Raw genomic sequence first — 15127 nt, 5'->3', positions numbered from 1 at the left:
ATATATATATACACATACACATACATGCATGCATATATAGGCTTTTGGTTAGTAAGATATTTTGTAACAATTTATTTCAGCAAGGACATGTTAAATTTATCAAAAGTGACAGCAATGACATTTATAAAGTTACAAAACTGTATAAATCAAATGATCCTGCAAAGAATATATTGCGGTTTCCACAAAAATATTAAGCGGCACAACTGTTTTAAACATTGTTAATGATAAAAAATATTTCTTGACCAGCAAACCAGCATATCAGAATGATTTCTGAAGAATCATATGACATCAAGAATAAATTACATTTTAAAATATATTCAAATATTAAAAAAACAACAGTTATTTTTAAATTGTTATAATATTTTTCAATACTACTGTTTGAACTGTAAATGCAGACTTAGTGAGCATAAATAATTTCAAAATCCTACCAAATTCAAACTATATTGAATATTGTTCACAACCCAAAAGGCAAATTAAGGGTTCATTTGGCATGGTCATCAAAATTTCTTAGCAAATTTTTTGGTGACCTTGGCTTGGCAAACCATTACAAATGTTCCTTTAATGTTCTTTTGTGAACGTTAAGGTGTGTCAAATTCTGAGATGAATGCCTAACTACACCCAGTCTTGATTTCCCATGAGCAATTTGTAATATGTCATTAAATTCATGCTTCCACACAAACCACTCTTTCATTTTCAGATGAGCTAATCAAATAAAGTCATAAAAAGGAGGAACAGGACTTCACATTCCAAAGGCCTTTGATCTTTTTGCAATGAATACATGAGATTACATGCCTGATTATATCCAGGTGTTGAGTCATAACTTCAGAGGTTCAGCGCATACAAAGTAATATTAGTCTTTAAGGCCTGCTAATTTTTTCAAAGGCAGGTCCTTTAACACTATATGGCCTGTACTAAGTCATGGATTCCTTCACTGAACTAACTCATAAATCCAGAACTATCTTCTGCATATCATTTGCAGAGGTTTTGACTCTCTCACATGCAATGTTCACCAGTCTGTATCCACTCTGATGACACATTTCTTGCTCTTAGCCTTCAATAGGCTAAAAACAGGACGAAGGTTATTTGTATTTCCAGTAATATCGGTACGGTTTATAAAAATGTAAAACCATTCTGGAGTAGGATTATAAAGAGACATACTTCCTGCTGCATGCTTTTTCATGACTAAAAGAAAAGAACAGTGTTTAAATCTCCTGCATTCTTTCTTTTGCCACGTTGCTTTCATCTTTTGTCAGATGGAGAGATACAATCCGAAATGTACCTTGATTCTAATCTCTTCTCTCACTGAGAGAGTTGTGGAGGCTTTTTCAGGCTCAAGTTTCTCATTTTTACTGTGCTCAGGCTGAGGATTTTGTTTTATTGAAGTTATTTTTTAGTATGTTTAATTGAAATTTAAACAAGAACTTTGTGCAAACAATATTTGTACATTGCACACATTGAAAGGAATTTACCGTACAAGGAAGGGATTAATTTACACCTGGCAAACTTCTCAAAAACGTGGTTAGATTACAGCATTTTGATAGCAGGAGAAAATTAAAAACAGACAGCATGTCCAAACTGTCACGGCAGAGCCATGAAATGTGTGTCAATGACACTGCAGATGGAAAACTGAGAAAATTTCCTCAAGGTTATAGTCCACAGTGACTGTATTAATCAGCATAGATAGAGCTGCATGCAAATATAGGCTATTTTTGAGTCTAAATCAAATGCCATATTGAATTTCATGTGAATGAAAAAGGGGGTGCATTGTAAGACTCGCAGTCTTTAAGGTCCTAGATCACATGTCATTTTTAAAACTCAAAAAGTTAAAAACAAATAATAATTTTTGTCCACTTAACGTCTTTTGTAAAGATGTTTCATCAGTTAAACAATTTGCATGTTGTTAAATAACAGTACAATCCAATGTACTTCTATGCCTCACAGCCTATCAAACATTAAATTTGGCTCTATTCTAAGGTCTATTGAAGATTACCATACACCGACCTGTGAATAATTTTTATCTGATAATATTTCAGCAGTCATTGTTTTCTCTGAGCTGTTTATAGAGTCAGAACAACTGATGCCAGATTTGTGAATGAATCACCGTTTTGATCCAATGGGTCAAACAGGTTCTAAAAAGGGTTTGCGATTCAGTTTGATTCATTAGGACCGTTTGCTCATGCACTGAATCACTTGCAGCAGTTTCTAACATTGCAAAAGTAATATTTTATAGGAGGAAAAAAAGAGCACCGGATGAGGTCGATAGGGCAGAGAGAGAGAGAGAGAGGTCAATAGGAAACAAAACTTGAAAACGTCTTCTATCACTTATCAACAACGAAGCAGATTTTTATTGCATTGGCAGCTTGTGAACAGCAGGGATGCAAAGCATTATTAAAAAAGAGCATCAAAATATGGGCACACTTTTTTTTTTCACTGATGAAAGACTAGAAACACCCCTGGTAGAGTACATCTTCCAACAGTTTGTTTTCTTTCAGTGTAGATTATGTTTGTTTTTATAGTATTGGGTATGCTTGTTTGGTTTAGATCATAAAGTGAAAAGTAAACAATATTATAAGCAGAACTAGCAGCAACTGGTGAACTGTATGACACGCCAGGTCATGTGATGTTAACATGGCGGCATCCATGAGGGGGCGACCTGCTCAATGTAAAATAAAACATCATTTTCCAGAAGACTGCTAGCTTATCTCCTCATGCATATATCATTTTAAGTATTCTCCTCGATATTGTCTAAACGTGTTTTTGAGCGCACCTTCACGGCGCAGTGAGTGTAAATGAATTCGCGAAGAAGGCGCTCTTCACACTCCAGGGTTTCCTCGCCTTCATCTTTTTTTCTTCTTCTCCAGGCGGCAGTGTGATTTCTGTCCATGCGCGGCGCTGCACATCTCTCTCACTCTCACACACACACACACTCACTCACTCGCACACGGGCACAGGAGTGTGAGAGACAGCCATGGAGAGGTGGAGAAGCGACTGTTTTCTTTGTTATTTTTAAACTCCGAGATCCGCATCGATGACACGATTCGCATCCCTCCGCATACAACGCTATTCCCGATGCGCTCGGAAACGGAAAGTAGGTTCTCACAGGTACAGTACGACACACTTTTTTTCTTCCTCTTGGCTTTGGGTGTAATGGGGGTTTGCGGTAGCGGAGAGATGAAATGCACCGTCGCTTTTTCGCCGCTCGCGTCCCAATCCTCTGCGAGGTCGAGTGCGCGTTTGTAAAGCGTATTATCGGCGAGCTGGAGTGCGAATTTCAGTGTTGCAAAGTTGCACACTAGTCCCTGTGCTGCGGAAGGGCCTGGCTCTCTCTCTCTCTGTGTGTGTGTGGAGTTTGTTTCTTACTTTCCCCTCCCCCATCTGCTGCTGCTGCTGAGGCCGAGACATGAATGCGGTGAATGTGGGGCTCACTTCAAAGCAGAAATCGCGAGGGCAGCGAAAGGGGTGTTGTAATGTCGTCAGCGAAGGAAAAACGCAGCGAGCGCGAGCCGTTTTTAGATGGCCGCTTTTTTCCCCGTGCATAAGTGGGATGATCGGATATATTGGCGTTTGTAGTGGTTAAAGATGGCTGTGACAACGTGTTCTCACACTAGTTGAGTCGGATCCGCAGAACAAGCTCTGTAGAAACGTTGGCTAGGGCGCTCAAAGATGGTGAAAGTGTTTTTGACCGTCTCTTCTCTACTTGTTTGGGAAGGTCTCGCGCCGCACGTACTTCCTCTCGCGCGCTTTGATGCGGTTGATGTTCGCTCTATTTATGTTTGTAACTTATCGCGGCTGGTTTTGCTCTGTAGCTAGTTAGTAGCCTCCTCGGGTTAACCCCTGTGGTGTTTTGTTAGTGCGCGTAAAATGTCTATAAATCCGCGTCTTGTGCTGGAATAGCCTGCTAGCTCATCGCCATTGAAGTTCGCGCTGTTAAAGTTATTGACTGGGAAAGCTCAAGGTTTCCTTCCTCCTTAGCTCGCTTATCAAGAACATCAGACGAAATCTAGTTGGCAGGTTTTAAGGTCGGAACTTCAAAGTGTTGGATTTATGGTTGGTGTCGTAAAGCGTGTCACAGGTGAGTTCAAGAGTGTTTGTGCCATGATTGCTGCCCTTTATTTGCTATCTTTGCTTTAAGATAGATGCCTGAGGCCACTGGAAGTTTGATGGGATTGTAGAGCACTGCAGTGTTTAATTAAACCTGGACAGCATAGGTTTTAAATGAGCCATTATTGTAATGTAATTGATGCGTATCTCTTTAAGGTTGAAAATGTTCAGTTCTGGTATGGTAATACTTACTTATTTTACAGTGTCCTTGGTACATTTACTAACAATAAATTATGCGTAGTTGCAAGCAACTAACTCTATGGTAAATGCATGTTGTTTATTAATATTTGTCTATTTACGTTGTACAAGAACACTTAAAAATAAACTAATTTATTTTAAGGTGTCCTTGTTACACACGTTACATGTACTTACTGTTATAATAACAATTAACTATAATTACATGCAAGTAACCCTAAACATAGTAAGTGCATATGGTTAATTAATATTACTCCGTACTTAAATGAATAATTACACTGTAACAAGGACACCTTAAAATAAAGTGTAACCCTTTTTAACGTTGAAAATGTTCAGTTCTGGTACGGTAACACTTACAGTGTCCTTGTCACATGTTACATTAACTAACAGTAAATTATGCATAGTTGCAAGCATCTAACTCTGTAGTAAATACTTGTTTTTTTTTTATTAATTTTGTTTACGAAGAACAAGAACACCTTAAAATAAACGGTAACACTTTAATTTAAGGTGTCCTTGTTACATTTACAATAAATTAAATTATGCATAATTACATGCAAGTAACCCTAGACCAAACCCTAATCCTAACCAGATAGTAAGAACATGCATTGAATTAATACTACTCGGTACTTAAATGTATTATTAGTCTACACTGTAACAAGGACACCGTAAAATAAAGTGTAACCAAATAAACTAACCTCCTTTACTTGTCTAATCTTGTAATGCTGTATTAGGGATGCAACGATACAATTTTTTCAGAACCAATCCAATCCTGAAAATTCTGAGTATCTGAGTATCCAATCCGATACCAGCGCAGTTTTTTTTAAATCGATGTAGAATTTCTATACTTCTGTGTGTTACTATTTTGTGTGTTAAACACAATCTACTACATATAGATAACTTAATTTTAATGAAAAATAACAAATGAAAAAATATATAATCTATGATAAAAAATACTATTATAAACTTGGTTTATAATACAGCAAGAGATACTCTAGAAAAACCATGGGTGCACAATTTTATAAAACCTAGTGAAACATTTTTATTTACAATTGTAGGACTAAATCTGGTGAAATTATACACATTGCTCTTTGAATTGTTGTAAAATACATTCATGAAAAAAAACAAGCAAATACATTTATATATAAATATATAGGCTACTATAAAATTAAAATACATTTATTTTAAATCTATAGCACAGTAATGAAGGCAGCAACATATGATAGATAGGACAGAACAAGAAAGACTGTTAATAATCTTTCATTGCGCAAAAGAATTATAATATGTAATGCTCCAATATAGAGCAGCAGAAAGCGCTTATGCGCATCCCGTGCGCAGAATGATGCGCTTGAAGCGACACGGCGTGGCAGCGCGCAGCCTTCTGAGTCCGCATAGAAACGTTCAAAGTACAAAGGGAAGAGATATTGATGCGTAGTGTATTAAATCTGTGCGTAAGTTTATTAAGCCTTTTCTTTTAAGTTTTAAACCTCAGTAACTGTGCGCTCTTGAAGAGAGTTTGACTGTAGTAACCGAACGCGGCACGCAGTTTGAATGCTGAATGGAGGATGACAGACAGCCGCGGCGGAGAGAAGAGTTTACCTGAACTTGAATTTAAAGACTTAAATATTCATCTGTACCTCAGATTAAACTATGGAACAGCTTCAGAACACTTGAAATATAGTGCACGAAAACTTTATGGTGCTTTATAATGTTTTTGTGCCTTTCGTGGGGCTCAAAAATAACACAGAATAGTATACGCACAATATCGGATTTGGATCGGTCTCGTCTGACCGATACCCGATCCGCAGAAAATGACCGTATCGGAGCCGATACCGATCCTGAGTATTGGATCGATGCATCCCTATGCTGTATGCAGTGCACAGAATTTGTTGGGAATGTGCTTGTGATACAAAAATGATTGTTTTGCTTGATGCATCTGCTACAGTATGTCATAGTAAAATTCAATAGCCTGAGATGTAAATCAATTTGAGCTATTGGTCACACTGTGCTGTCCTCTTTGTAATGCTATTATCTTATTATGGATATTTGTGTTTGTTTATATGAAATGTTACACCCACATTCAGGTAGAAGTCTTTGCATCAGGTATTTGGTTCTTGAACATATCAGCACTATTTTACACAGTTTTTGCACTGATCGTGTTGAGCGTTTTTGAATTTCTTTTCCATGCCTCCCTCTCTCTCTTCTCTTATAGGAGGAATTCTTTCGCAGTGGCATTAATAGAAGTCTGGATATAAACTTTCTGCCTTGTGGGCTGTACTGGGACAGGGTGCAGGGACACTGTGAGCATGAGCGTAAACGAGACCGGCTGTTATCTGCCAGACGTGGGTGGCAGCTTCACTGAGGATGCCCCCAGACCCCCGGTCCCCGGGGAGGAGGGCGATCTGGTGTCCAGCGATGGACGGCAATACGGCCACAGCTTTTACTCATCTAAGAGCGAGAGCCTTAAGAACGAGACCTCCATAGCTACACCCAGAAGACCCGACCTGGACCTGGGCTACGAGCCCGAGGGCAGCGCTTCCCCGACGCCACCCTACCTGAAGTGGGCGGAGTCCTTGCACTCGCTATTAGACGACCAAGATGGCATCCACTTGTTCAGGACTTTCCTCAAACAGGAGGAGTGCGCCGACATGCTGGACTTCTGGTTTGCCTGCAGCGGATTCCGCAAGCAGGAGGCCAACGAAGGCAACGAGAAGATGCTGAAGCTCGCCAAAGCCATTTACAAAAAGTACATCTTGGACAGCAACGGAATCGTGTCCCGGCAGATCAAACCGGCCACCAAGAGCTTCATCAAGGACTGCGTGATGAAGCTTCACATCGATCCCGCCATGTTTGACCAGGCGCAAACCGAAATTCAGACTATGATTGAAGAAAACACCTACCCTTTGTTTTTAAAGTCCGACATATACTTGGAATACACCAGGACGGGCGGAGAGAGTCCCAAACTCTTCAACGACCAGAGTTCGATGTCAGGCAACGGCAAAGCCCTGCCGGGCTACCTGCCAACTCTGAATGAAGACGAGGAGTGGCGGTGTGACCAGGAACAGGAGCAGAACCACGAAAGCGACCCCACTCCCAGCAACAGGCTGACCCAGAAGCTGCTCATGGAAACCGTGCCTCAGCGGGTGGCCAGCAGTAAGCGATATCAGGACAACCGTGAGTACAGGTAAATCCCTGCAGCTTTGAAAAGCTTCTCTCCCTTCTTCCATCCCCCTTCCCCCCCTCGCGGTGCAGAAGAAAAAGATAAAAAGGGAATCTGAGTTAAGCACAGCTTTCCACAGGAGATGAGAGGAATGCAGTATAGGCAGAAACCTCTGATTAGCTGTGACTGAGGTAGCAAGACAGATAGTGGGCCGCAGCGTTGTCTTTGCCTACTGCGAGTTGGTGCAAGTGGGTACTCTTTGTGTTCTCCATGCAGGTGTCTCTTGAATGGCAGGCTTTGCAGCAGAATAAAGGTTTCTTCAGGAGAACCATAACTTGGATTCTCTTTAGAATGTGCACAAAGGAAGAAGCTGCATTGAATATTTTGTGAGAAAGAAAGAATGAATGCGCACGCTCCAAAAAAGTTTTGCGGTATAGACTGAACAGATGCGCTCAGGGACTTTTTACGTAAATCTGATCTAATGTGCTTTGAAGCCCACAGCTGTGTATAGATTTGGTTTGTATCTGAATGTGTTCAGATCTCTATCTCTCATACCACCCATGGTTTGCGCATCGAGCGAGCATATTGGAATGTATGCTTCAGGTATTGTGTTTTGTAATGAATTTTTTGTGCTCAGACATTCCCGAGGCATTCCTGGCCACCGGTTGTGATGGCCTATTGTGCTCTTTTAGCGCACGTGTCTTTCTCATTCGTGTCGTGCATCGCACCAACATCGTTTAATCTGGAGAGATGTGGTTTTTAAGCCGTGCTGTGAAATTTACAACAAATCACTTGATGCATCAGAGCCTCGAGTCCCTCCATATGAGCAATATGGGATTTAGAGATGTGACTGCTAAATACTTTAATCCTTGTCCTGCTGGAATAGAAAGCGGTGCATGTGGGCCTTTGAACAGCCTCCGCTGAAGATTACAAAGCTTTCCATCCTAGATTTAAAAGTAAATATCGACAGGTGCTTTCACAATGACATATCAAAGCAATAAGCCACTCCAGGTATGAGGCGTTCATATGCTTTTACCATGGTAAAGTCAAGCTACAGCAGCTTTTTGTGCAGTGAAGCTGCAAGCTTTATTTGTCTCACATGTACATTGCGCAATTTATAATAGAATATGTGAAGGATTAAATGCATGTTGCCACATCTGTCAAATTTTCTGTCTTTGTTAGTCTAACGTAATAGTCTACTTATGAATCATTTAATCACTCTCATATTGTTCAAAATCTGACTTTCTTCTGTGGAACACAAAAAAAGATATTTTGAGAAATGTTTCAGTGTTCTTGTCCATGCAATGGAAGCCAATGGTAACCAAATAATTTGGTTAAACAAAATCTTCTTTTGTGATCTGTAGAAGAAAGTAAGTGACACATGTTTTGAAGGACGTGAGGGTGAGTAAATGATGACAGAATCTTCATTTTTGAAGAAAACCATGCCTTAGAAAAACTGGATTGTGTTTTTTTGTTTTGGATTTATTTTTTTTAATCTGAGTGAATTTTTGTGCGTGTAAATGAGTGTCTCTCAGCCTCTTTGACTTCAGGGCCCTCATTCACAACAATATTCGAAGGTCCTGTGATTTTTTTTTTTTTTTTTTTTTTTCAGTTATTTGTAATTTGATAAGAATTAATAAGAAATAAAACCCTTTTTTTTTACACAATTCTACCTGCTAAAAATATATTTTGGAGCTTGGCATAACTAAAAATGCACATACATTTACTAAAAAAGGCCATGGAGATTTTTGTTAACATGCATTACTTTTCAATGTCTAAAAATCACCTTTTTGTAAGACCATGGGACCTTTGGTTCCTCAGTTGAAGAAAAATCTTGGATACGAAATCTTGATTTTATTTATTTATTTTTTTAAAGATATTTTGGCTTGTTATTGGTGTTTTTTTCCTATTTTAAATGATGTAAGTCATTTGCACCCCCTCTTAGATGTTTGTTGAGGCCCCCTGGTTGAGAGAAACTGTAAGAGCATTTACTTTGAACAGACTATTACTTTTATAAAACATTGGCTAAAAGATACAGTAAAATGGCAATATCAATAGTTTGTCAATAATCCCATATCAAAATAAACAATTAGTCTGTTTACCATTTACAGCTCTGATACATATTAATTTCAAATGGCATTTTAACAGCAATTGTGAATGCAGGTCGTCCAATCAGAATCTGAACTATCGTTTTCTTAATGTGAATTTCTGTATTAATACAACATGTTTTTCCTCTCTCGGTGCTAAAGCTTAAATTCTAAGCGGGCATGGAGGAGCAGGAGGAGGATTTACACAGCCTGATTTAGCCTCTGTAAAATGCTCAAGCATAGATTGTGCTCCGCTGCTCTGATGTGCTCAACTGCACTGTGTTCACTGCTGGCACTCCTCCCGCAAAGAGATTGAAAATGCGGAAATCTACCCCTAGAAGTTGACCCAGTTTTCTCTCAACTGTCTGAGACAAACCTTGACATCTGTTGATTGTGCAGTAACCCTGTTCTGTCCAAAACCTCAGCGCTTTAGATGTTCAGGTGAGGTATAAAGATGAGAAACATCCCCAGGAGTGTTCTGAAAGGAAACGCACCTCTCTTTGAGATTGTTTTGCAGCATCTTCTTCCTTTCCTCCTTTTGACTCGCATCTTGTCCTGACAGTTTATGTTTAGCATGCGGAGGGCTTTGCATAGCATTTTAATTTTTGAGCGTTGTTAAAGGGTACCTCTTTTAACAAGCTTTAACATGACAAAACGAAAGACCCTGACAGATTGATATTGTTAAACCGCAGGAACGCCCTCCACTCTCCACCCAGCTCAATGTATGTTCCATTGCCTCTGGACCTGATGTGTTTTTAATTAGCGGCAGCAATGCATTTGTGAGGCTATGTTCAAATAATTTTTTCATTAGGCCTACATGAAGTATTTGGCTGGAATTACAGAAAGACATCACGTTTATTTTTTAAATAGCCTTTTAGGTAAATGCTTTAGGGTTTCATGCATGTAAATTTTGCAGGAGTCATATGTCTTTGATTTGCTGGCAGAAAAAAGGAAGTGAGGGAATTCAGAAGTTTCTCAGTTTGGAAATGTACTGCCAGTTAGTTTTGGTAATAAAGCCACATCGACTGTCTATAATATGTATCGTTAAGTCTAGAAATAAATCCTAGGCTTTACCAAGAGATATAAATCTAATGCAAGAAGAGGAATTTGTTCCAGCAGGAATAAGTGAAAATAGTTTTTTTTTTTTCATCTTTGCTTATGTTTTTGATCTCTTGCACTGAAGTAGGAATGCACAATATATATGTGCCTTATTCGTTATCGGCGCATATATATATATATATATATATATTTAAAACTTTGTCGACCTAAATCTTTTGAACTGTATAAGAAAATTATTACTGGCTTATTAGTGTTGTTCAGAATTGTAGTATCGGTGCAGTAATAATAAATCTAATTGTGATTCTCTTATAAGATTAATATGGCCATCATTGCTAAAGTTCTAGTTAATTTATGTGTTGAGGCTGATTTTACTCTGTCTAGATCTAGTATCAAGATGAAATGATAGTGGAATGTCAAGATCTCTCCACACTGTGATGTTTTTATGCAAGCATGAAATATGGATTATATTCATTATTCAGTCTCCTTCACTACAGTGGTACTGATATAGGCTAACTGCTAAAACGCTTTGGTTAGAGCAGCAGAACCATGCCTATTTTTTTTTTTTTTTTGAAGGGGAGAATACATAGCTAGATCTCAAACAGTGGATCGTTTAACATTGTTATATATCACAATATTGGCCAGTAAATCTGCTCAGTGTAAAGAATTAAGCCATTATAGAGGTAACAGAACTTACTGTAAGCTGCTTTGAAACGATGTGTATTGTGGATGCTATGCAAATAAATAATGAACAAATTCGAAGATTCCTTACTATTAGAGATGCCGAACAATGATGCAAGCAATCAAATGAATGAATGAATGAAACGTAATCCTTACAAACAAGTGGCCGGAGATCAAAGAGCTGCCACCGATAATATTTCCCCATATGATTTTCTTTTATTTGTGGTGTGAGGGCTTACAGTTTAATGAAAATCACTGTATATTAAATCTACAGGGATCAATTATTAAGCCATATCTTATTTGAGTTGTTACCGAGTTTCAATTTAACTTTGAGTTCTGTTGTGAATGCAGATATTTTATAGGCTATTATTTTATGTTTATGTGATCGCGTTGGAATGATTAACGCTTACTTTATTAACATGGCGTTAATCAAGAGGTATTTCATGCAGACATTGATAAGGGCTATGGCATCAAAAAATGTCTGCAGGAAGTATCTCTGCTTTTCCAGCATTCTAAGGCTGAAAAAAAGCATGTTTTTCACACCGGCCGTGCAAAGGGCTATGGCTTAAGTAGAATAATAGAAACATTAATATCAATGTCTATATTCACTATATTATCCAGTCTCCGCTGTAGCTCCCGTGACCTAAATTCCCAGAATGCATTGCTGCTGTGACGACACATTCCCAGACTCTGTTAGAGGTAAAGTGTAATCTGAATCTCTTTTACCGGTGCTCGTGAGCGCAGAGCTGCCTTTTAAGGGTTTAATCTGTTGGAGTCTGGAGTCAGCTGTGATTACATGTAAAATGGGATGACAAAGAGCTCATAATTATTCTGAATGTGGGGAGGTGCACAAATCTTGGGCACAGCAATGTAACCTGTATCTAGGTAATGACTCCTTTCAAATGCTCATCGTGCTTTTGTCCCAGTGGAGTTGCTTTGGATGCAAGGATTTTTAAGTGGTAATGGGCTGCAAGGGGAGCCAGTTAAACCTAACGTGCCTGTGCTTTTTATTTCTTACTCTAGCGAGGGCTTGCTTTCGTTTTTTTTTTACAGGAGATGTCACAGTAATTAATGTGTTAGCTCAGTTGGATGTTGGCATGTGTATGTTATTGGGGGGAAGAGCAGCACATCGATTCGTTTTGAATCGCAGTAATGATTCAGAGAGTCCAAATGCCCCCTGCCTTTTTTAGAGCCTTTGTTTTGTGAAGAATCAAATGGAATGGGGAATGCTGGGCATGTGGAGAGAGCTGCTGAAGGCTCGGGATCGTCTCTGAAGGCTTCTGGGTATCTCTTACATGGTGAATATTGACATGGCTGATGCTTGAATCATTAGAAGACCATGGATGTGTCGAGAGCGAGAGATAATCACTGGAGACTGCAGAGAGCCTGGGTCTCTCACTCGTGCTCTCTCTCTTTTCTCCCCCCTCCTCTCTCGTATTCTCTATTTTTCTCCTTCTGTCTGCCTCTGTCTGTTTCTTTCTGTCCCTCTGCTTAGGCTGGTCATAAAGAGATGTTTCTGTCTCGGTTTGTGAGAGGTTTAAGCAGTGGCTAGCTGTATTTTGAAATCATACTTCAAAACACTTCCTGCTCCTTTTGTAGCCACTCGAAAATTACATGCGTGCAGTAACGAATAACTGTAGAAGCATTTCAATTTGTGTCATACCTGTTCTTCCAGGAGGGAATCTGAATAGCAAGGTTGACTGCTTTTTTGCGTTGCTCGTTTTCATCTCTGTGTCATTGGCCATCCTGGATTCTGTTACATGCCTCAGTTGGCATGATATATGTTAGCTGGGTAAATTCAGTCTGAAGGAAGCGGAGAACGCTGACATTAATATTAAAAAGTTGTAGGGGAAGTAGAAATTCGTACTCTTTATGACATTTTCAGTACCACAGCAAAAAGTACTGTATTTTTGAACCCTTTTTTTTTTTTTTTTTTTTTTATATAGATAACAAATGAAACTAAGTATATCTCAATTAAGCAAACGTTGTTAGAGTAAATATTCATAAATGGTCAGTAATAAAACCATAAAAAATGACTCAGAACTCTGTCTGTGTTCTGTTCCGTCTCTGAGCGCGTACACAGTAATCCTCCCGAGGAACAGGGCAAGTTTTCTTACGCACTTTTAAAAACATGAATACATCTAATCAACTTAAATCAAGCACATCCCATTTTGCAAAATTCACGTTACATGATTTTGCAGATTTGCACGTGAAATTGGGCTTTTATGGAGAATCAAAAGCGCACTGCTAGAAAGGGGGCGGAATGGTGCTCAATAATACTTTTATTTCTATTATTGTATTTTCATAATCATTGGAGATCGAAATCGAAACTGTATTTCGGTTAGTTGCACATTACTACAATGCATCATGTGTCATTCTTTATAGTACAGTTAGTAAAAGTACCACATTACCAGGAAGGAAGATCAGGTTGTTGATGTTTGCCTGCCATTCTCACTCTGTCTGCACAGCATATGTGAACGCGCTGATGACGTATCGTGTCTGCGCGAACAGTGTGCACAGTGGTATGCAAATGCATATGTTGACAGGCAGGCAGCAAAGTCAATGCTCAGTCCTACGCCTTCCACAGAATATATAAATACTAGGGCTGGGCGATAAATCGATTTTATCAATTAACTCGAATGTGTAATTCACATCGATTTATTTGAATGAAAATCGGTTTTCTTTTTAACATCCGCCGACGCTCCCCTCTGAGCTTCCATAGTTCTGAATGAGCTCAGCCCTCCCCCCGCGTGTTTGCCATATAGGGTTTGGCCGATAGACGATGCCTGATGGCTGATAGACATCATGATGTTAAAGGCCTAACGTTACTTCGTTTTTGTACGCGAATGCGCAGCCTTTCAGTATACTCCATTTGAAGTTGTACGCAGGGGCCCGGCGCACGCGCTCTAGAAAGCTTCAACCATGTTCCGTGTCTGCTCTATTTTTCCCCATTGACTGATAACAAATATTTTTTAACTCTTTTAAACGAAAGCTGAGCTGTCTCATACCCTCTCGCACACAAGCGCTTGTCAATGTGAGCGTCTGTTGTTGCAGTCTCAGCTATTTTGATGTCCGTCTCTTTTCAACTGTGGAACAACGGCCATGAATATGTGGAAAAACTGATTACTGTTAAATAACTTAAGTGGGCATGTGCGTCCCTGTGCTCGTGATCCCATTTGCGACTGAAAAATACAGCGTGCGACTATGAACAAATATTTAGGAGCACCAGTGAACTGACCCGATCAGCATATTTGTGTTTGTGCTGAGGGAGCTTTAACTGTATCTAACCTACTTATGTGTTTTTGTAGGTTGAGTAATGTATCACATAACCAATGAAGTGTAGACCGTGCATGCTAGGGGTGTGCTCAAAATATCGATTCTTAGATACATACCGATATAATAAAAAAAGATACAGTATCGATATTCTAGCCCTTAGTATCGATACTCCGCCCAGCCATTAGGGGGCGCAGCGGCACCCGCGAGTTTAAAAAAACTCATGGAAAATGTTAAAGCAAGATGTAGCATTTAAGTGATTTCATAGTGAAATATGTTAAGGCAGTACATGGTGTCACAAAAAAGAATTATAAGAAGATTTAATACGAAGTTAAGAATAATAAGAAGAAGATTTTGTGCTTGTGTGAGCTCAGACTGTACCCTTGGAAAGTTAAATGTTGACTTGTGGTAATTTCCAGATTAATACAATTTGTGTACAATTAGTCAGAGCACTTAAAGTTGCAAATATTTAAGCTAAATGCACTTTGTTATAATGCACTTTTGTCTTCAATAAATTGAAGAAAAATGCAGAGTTCTGTTTGTTGAGTAAATGTGTTCAGCATTAACTAATTGGCTC

The 15127-nt window shown here is 39.1% G+C and overlaps 1 protein-coding gene across 2 annotated transcripts in view; it reads left to right on the top strand.

Moving 5' to 3' along the window:
- The first annotated feature begins 2619 nt into the window (after positions 1-2619).
- The window catches only part of LOC306864608 (axin-1), a 51072-nt gene continuing 38564 nt past the window's right edge, over positions 2620-15127 (top strand). Inside the window, exons 1-2 of one of the 2 annotated variants that reach the window (XM_079408722.1) lie at positions 2620-3102; positions 6506-7477. In XM_079408722.1, coding sequence (XP_079264848.1) covers positions 6600-7477 — 878 coding nt within the window. In that variant the 5' untranslated portion in view covers positions 2620-3102; positions 6506-6599. The remainder of the gene's footprint in view (positions 3103-6505; positions 7478-15127) is intronic. The other variant, XM_079408723.1, reaches the window with a different exon arrangement.

Source organism: Barbus barbus, assembly GCF_936440315.1.
Source record: "Barbus barbus genome assembly, chromosome: 4".
Lineage (NCBI taxonomy): Eukaryota > Metazoa > Chordata > Actinopteri > Cypriniformes > Cyprinidae > Barbus > Barbus barbus.
Note: the sequence above shows the minus strand (reverse complement) of the source record. Positions and strands in the feature narration are given on the sequence as shown.